The sequence below is a fragment of the Alexandromys fortis genome, unplaced genomic scaffold (assembly GCF_014885135.2).
Source record: "Alexandromys fortis isolate MF-2015 unplaced genomic scaffold, M_Fortis_MF-2015_v1.1 scaffold_53, whole genome shotgun sequence".
Lineage (NCBI taxonomy): Eukaryota > Metazoa > Chordata > Mammalia > Rodentia > Cricetidae > Alexandromys > Alexandromys fortis.
This window is the reverse complement of record NW_026067939.1, coordinates 6,079,866-6,086,513: the sequence shown is the minus strand read 5'-3', so window position 1 is coordinate 6,086,513 and position 6,648 is coordinate 6,079,866. Positions and strand designations below refer to the sequence as shown.

The following is a 6,648-nucleotide window of genomic DNA, read 5'->3' as shown; positions in this document are numbered from 1 at the left end:
CTTCAAACTCAAAAGTCCTCAGGCTCGCGGCAGGTGCCTTTATCTACTGAGCTGTCTGGCCAGCCCTTGGGTAATGCCAAAGAAGCACTGCTGTAGAGCACAGAAACCTTAAAAAGCTCACGATGGGGAACCAGCTCTCACAAATGGCACACTCCTTTCCTTTCGAAGGAGATAGTCATTGTGACATCCTCTTCCCTGTGGGGACACCTCCTGTAATGAACATCTCTTCTTGCCGGGGGACAGGCGGGTCACTGTCATGAAGATGCAATATTCTAGTCAGAGCAATGGGGAGCCTCCAGCCAGAGACACCTGGTCTCCTCTGGCAATTAGGTGCAGCTGTGAGTGTACCCAGTCCAGTTCATCGCAGCTAACAGTTCTGGAACTCGGGGGTCTTTAGCTTGGGGCTTTAGAAGAACAACGCAGTTGGCTCTTGACATGGGCTGGATCGCGGTTTTGTTGTTGCTGTTGTTGTTGCTATTTCTAGTTTTCCCCCTTCCTCCTCTCTTCCCAGTCCCCCCTCCCCCCAACACACACACACACACACACACACACACACACACACACTCCTTCATCCCCAATTACATTCCTCCTCCTCTCTCTTCAGAAAAGGGCAGCCCCCCCCCCCGCCAGGGATATCCACCGAACATGGCATAGCAAGCTATAATAAAGCTAGGCAGTCCCTCATGTTAAGACGGGAGGAGACAGCTCACAGACACAGTCTCATTCTGAGATTCCTGGAGACAGAATCGCCATTTCGGACTGAGGTAGAGGTAAGAGCCAGTGACTGGCTGTTTTGCTTTTCTGACCTTCAGGTTGACTCCGATTTCTGTTTCTGGGTTTTTATTAATCATGCTACATTGAGTTCTATCCCTGGGACACATATGGAAGAAAGGAAGTGATTCTGGCAAGTTTCTTTCTGAGCTCCATTCATATACTCACATACATGTGCATACATACACACATGTACGCACATACTAAACAAAATGCAATACGATTTTAACTTAAAAATCGGTTTATTATTTTATGTCTATGAACGTTTTGCGTGAATGCGCGTCTGTGTGCTACATGCATGCCTGATGCGTACAGGGGCCAGGAGTGGGCGTCAGGTTCCCTGGGCCTAGAGTGACAGCCAGCTGTGGTACAGGGGTTAAACTCAGAACTAACTCTGCAACTCGTTCTCACAGGTATGAAAGTCAAAGGACGTGCAGCTTGCCTGTGATGGTCACAGTTAACTCTCCTATGCTTTTCATTTTCTAGTTCTGGGGATTAAACTGGAAATCTTCTGCCTGGCCTCTGCTTTCTCTCTCTGAAGACAAGGCAAGTTTTCAAATGAGATGGAATGGAAAATTTTAATTGACTCACTCCATTTTTTTCTTTGTGCAATGGAACTTAGAGTCAGGGTATGTGCTTTCATAGTCTAAGACATTTCCTCCCCATTTACAGAAAAAAAATGTTCATTTCTTTTAGGAGTCAATACATGCAGTATTATGGAACTCTTCACTCCCAGTACAAATGATCCCTAAAAGTCAGCCACCTAACCCTCGTATGTCCTGGAAATCTATTTGCCTAGGGTTACCCTCCTTTCGAATATTACTTTGAAAGCCCACGTTAACTGGACACTTAATTATCAGGTTGAATAGAGCACCCAAGTCTTTACAGAATTCACTGAAAATTCTTCTCCTTAAACTTATTCATAAATTAGGTCAGGGACATCTGTCCTTCATCATTTTACTTCTTTATCAGGGAAGGCCAAGTAACTTCACCATTGTGACCTGTCACCTAGAGGCCACTGAAACAGTTGACTGTTTTTTTTTTTTTTTTTTATGCATGGACCTTTATTTTAGAGCACAATGCTGCTATTCTGTTTGTCTATCAGGTGGTACAGTTTACAGTTTATCACATACTCACTTCTGCAAGGACCTGTACACAGAGATCCACATTCCGCAGCTGGGAACCTAGGAAAGCTCTGAACTATACTCGCAGGTTCGTTCGATCGTGGTACATCTGGTAAGGATCACCAGTGTACCAGTTGCGCCTCTTCCAGAAAGACGTCGTCATTTTATCTAGGAGTTTACTCTGGGTCTTGTTGCAGAACACAAATTCCCTCAAGCGCTTCTTTCTTGCCGTTGTCTTTTTCCATAATTTTTTCTTATAGCCCGCCTTTCTCCTCAACCAAAGGCCAGAATGAAGTCGCAGGAACCGATGCACAACCGATTTTACTGTCTTCCTCTTGCCTTTCCGTTTGCTGCAGTATGTTAGAGTTCTGACTGGCGGCTTCAGGACACTGGGAACCAGTGCGGCCACTCTATTAAGGACTGCTGCAGTCGGCCCATGTGTCAGGCTTCTGACAGATGTGACAAGTCTTGGAGCAGAGGAGACAACTGGTGTCTGAATATGTCTAAAATGAATGGTGCACAGTGTAGACTTAAGACAGGCATTCTTGGCATAGTTCCAATAGGTTGAAGATGCCAAAACATTGAGGGGCCGTAATATTCCTGAAGCGGCTCTCACCGCACCCGTGAAGACGGAAGCCGCCATCTTGACTGTAGCCACCTGACCCAGTTGACTGGTTTTTATACTCACAATAATAAGCAAATATATAGGTTAACCCAGAATAATCTGAGTTAATAAATTTACAGTGTTGGGGCTTGGAGATGGCTGAGCGGTTAAGAATACATACTTCTCTTACAGAGCACCTGAGTTTGGTTCCTAGCACCCAAGTCAAGTGGCTCACAACCTGTAACTCAAGCTCCAAGGAGAGCCAGCCTCTCTGACAAAGACATGCGCATACCTCCACAAAGAAGATACACACATAATTTAAAAATAACAAAAATAAATCTTAAAATTTTACAATGTTAAGTTAGCACCTGTAAGAATTTAAAATGCAGTAAGTCAGTGTTTATCATAAATCACGAGGAGATACTTCACAGTTATTAGACGAGTGAGAAGGTAGAGATTCAAGGACAGCCTGGGCTACAATAGTGAGACCCTGTCTCAGAAAACAAAACCAAATACAGTCTGTGTATAAGGCGAAGGACGTAGCTCAGTGGGTAAGACTGCTTGCTGTACAAACACAGGGATCTGAGTTCAAATCCCAGAACCCAGGTAAAAAGAACTGGACGTGGTAGAGTATTTCCCTGTAACTCCAGAGCTATGGGGTGGAGACTGGACAATTGTTAGGGCTTGTTGGCTGTCAGGCTATCTCCAGGGTTGCAAGATAGTAAGACGGAGTAGCTGAACAATAAAGCAGAATACCTGATCCTCTGCTGGCCTCTGTGTATATGTGCATCTGTGCTCATCACTCTCCGTGTCTCTCTGACTCTGTGTGTGTGTGTGTATGTGTGTGTGTGTATGTATGTGTATGTGTGTGTGTGTGTACAAAAAATAAACAGCTGTTTTCCATGTTATTTATTGTACATTTCCTTAAAAGGAAAATAAACCTTCTACGATGATGGTGCTGAAATGTCGTAAATGAGCAGAGAAGATGGAGAACACAGAGTTAAGAGGTGAGCTTGGGGCTGGGATGGGGCGAAGATCGCCAGGGTGCAAGTTCACGGCTGCTGAGCAGGCACAGCAAGCTCAGAGAGCCTGCAGGAAGTGGGACAGACTGCTCTGCCTCTCCCTGGCGACTGTCACGTTCCTGACGGTCCAGTTCAGTTGGTCTTGAGCTCAGGAATCCAGAAAGACGCATTCTGTTTGAGGGGAGGCACTGAAGTCTGAAAACGCAGGGCTGGCTTCCTCTTGCTACCGCAGGTCACCCAGCCATCTAGATCAAATCTGGCCAGTCAGGAGGGGAGGGAAGCTAAGTTACTCAGGGCAAAATTTAGGTAGGAATCTATTTCTCCTTTCCTTCCAGAACTATAGTGCTGTCTGATCTTCTCAAATGAAATGTGTTTAGGAATATACACCCTGCAAAGCCAATTTTCCATCACGGATGGTGATTCACATTCGAAAAAGACCTGAGAAAAAATTGTTCCTGCTATTAGTACTGATTTTTAATAATCCTGAATGTTTCAGTGATCTCAAACAATACTCTAGAGGCAAGCATTAAATAAGAATTAAGTCACATGTTAAAATCCCTTCCATGTTAAAAACTGGTAATTATATAATGTTTAGTTGAGATGTACCCCTGGTTGGTCTTAAATTCTCTATATAGATGAGAATGACCTCGAATTCCTGATACTTCTGCCTCCGCTTCCAGGGTGAGCCACCACACCTAGTCTGAGGAGGTGCTGGGGATCAAACCTAATGCCTTGTGCATGCTAGGTAAGCCCTCAGCTGACCTACATTCTCAGCCCAGTATTTAATGTTTTAAAAACCTTCACTGCTTCTATTGTTCTACTGACCCAATGAAGCACACAGAATAGGGACTATCTCCTTTGTAAAGGAGAAGATATAAAGATTTGAGTGATTAAATTAATGGTCAAAGGGCACACAAGTAGCTAAGCCAAGATCATAATGCCAGCTCATGTCCCATCTATGGCTTCCCATTGTTTTCATACTGGCCGCTGGGAATCTCAGCTTGCCTGGCACCCAGCATCATTTTATAGGATGCAAAGGAAGGTTTGGAACCTCAAGGCCCGACCAGTGCTGCAGTTCCCATCTGGGTCCGTCAAAGGCTCACGCGCTAAAGGCTTGGTTCACAGCTTGGCACACCTCAGAGGTAGTAGAACTGTCAGAGGCCGGATCGTGGGAGGATGCGCTCAGAGGCGATTCTGGGTCTCTCTCTTCTTAGACTGGGGTACCAGGGATTGAATCCCAGGCCTCATCTGGAATCTTAATACGCAGTTTTCTCTTCTCTGTCTATTCTGTCCATGCTTTAGGGAACTAGTCTTGCTCCACCACAGGCTTCAGCCTTGATATTTTACCACAAACCTAGAGCAACAGGGCCAATGAATCATGGAGTCAAACCTCTGAAATCATGAACCCAAACAAACCTTCCCTAAGCGGATAATCTCAGGCATTTCTTTCAGTAACAGAAAGTGGACACATGGGCATGACCTTCTGATAGAGACACAATCAAAGTTTGATGACAAATTTTGATTAAAAACAATTAGTCGTTTCTGCTATGACTACCTAGGAGTCTCAGCTATTAACCTAGGCAGAGGTCAATTACCATAATGATGTTCTGACTGATGCTGAGTTAGGCCTCTCTAGTGTAGGTCTCACAAGGTTCTACCCAGAGTCTGCATTAATTACCAACTTCCTTTTTAAATCTAACCTACTTATTATTATTATTTGTGAATGTGCATGTGATATGCATTTGTCTGAATGCCCATACTCATGTGCCCCAGCACGTGTGGGAAGGTCAGAGGAAAACTTTCAGGGCTCAGGGTCTCCTTCTGCAGGGAGTTCTAGGATTTGAACTCAGGTGTCACGAGCCCCATGGTTTCTTTTCTCACTTTCTTTTTCTTTTTCAGAGAGAGGGAGAGAAAGGGGTTGGTCTCAAACTTGCTAAGTAGCCAAGGAGACCTTAAACTTCTGATCCTTGTGTCTCCACCTCCCAAGTGCTGGGATTATAGGCTTTTACCACCAGGCCCAGTTTATATGATGGTAGGGATTGGACCCAGAACTTTGCGCTTGTTTGGCAAGCACCCTACCAACTGAGCGACATCCGCAGGCCACGATATCCAATTTCTTCATAACAAGTTGCTCTAAACACAGCAGTTTTAAACAACAAGCTTGCTCTTCTTACGCCATGTCTGAGAATCAGGTGGTCTGTACTGGGCTATCTCGGGAGTTTACAAAGCGACCTCTCAGAGCCGCAGTCATCTGAAGGCCTGACCAGGGCTCGAACATCCATTTTAAAATAGTTTCACATGATCATAGGCTAGAGGGATCATTTCTTTCTTCATACTTCTTTTGAGTGTTCCTATAACATGGGAGCTGGGTTTCTGCAAAGTAAATGGAGAGAGAGAGAGAGAGAGAGAGAGAGAGAGAGAGAGAGAGAGAGAGAGGTGGGGTTAATGATATTTCTATACCCTAGCCACAGAAGTGACTCACTGTCAGCTCTACCACATTCCACCGACTCACTAGGCAAGAGGAACTGTACAAGGTCATGAATACCAGGAGCTAGAGATAATGAAGAATAGTCTTCACTGCCACTAGACCTTAGTAATGTGGTCACATAATTTACTTTTGTAACATTTAGAAAATTAAGACATCTTTATGTTCTTTCCCCAAAATCTTATTATATTTTAGTCCCATTAGATGTAATTTTTTTTTTACTATAGGATCTTACCTGACACTCTGTAGATTATTTTAGAACTTGGTAAAACTATTCTACAAACCAAAATCACAGTGCTAAGTCCTGATAGGAATGAATCTCTCTCTCTCTCTCTCTCTCTCTCTCTCTCTCTCTCTCTCTCTCTCTCTCTCTTTCTCTCCTCTAGGGTCTCACTAATGAAAATGAAAGATTGGCTGGAAGCCTGGGTTAAAACCGGTCTCACTGAACATAGCGGACAATGAGGACTACTGAGACATCAAGAACAGTGGCAATGGGTCTTTGATCCTACTGCATGTAGTGGCTTTGTGGGAGCCTAGGCAGTTTGGATGCTCACCTTACGAGACCTGGATGGAGGAGGGTTTTCCTCGGACTTCCCACGGGACGGAGAGCCCTGATTGCTCTTTGGGCTGAAGAGGGAGGGG

At 44.7% G+C, this 6,648-nt stretch overlaps 1 protein-coding gene and 1 long non-coding RNA gene across 2 annotated transcripts in view; both read right to left on the bottom strand.

Moving 5' to 3' along the window:
* Positions 1–700: 700 nt before the first annotated feature.
* LOC126504876 (uncharacterized) overlaps positions 701–6,648 on the bottom strand; it is a 7,559-nt gene continuing 1,611 nt past the window's right edge. Inside the window, exons 2-3 of the long non-coding RNA XR_007592743.1 lie at positions 2,554–5,894; positions 701–1,789 (exon numbers count right to left, since the gene is read on the bottom strand). This is a non-coding gene — a long non-coding RNA (uncharacterized lncRNA). The remainder of the gene's footprint in view (positions 1,790–2,553; positions 5,895–6,648) is intronic.
* Positions 1,844–2,563, bottom strand: LOC126504868 (39S ribosomal protein L35, mitochondrial). The gene has a single exon (XM_050147441.1). The coding sequence runs from the start codon at positions 2,536–2,538 to the stop codon at positions 1,972–1,974; it is 567 nt and encodes a 188-aa protein (XP_050003398.1). The 5' UTR covers positions 2,539–2,563; the 3' UTR covers positions 1,844–1,971.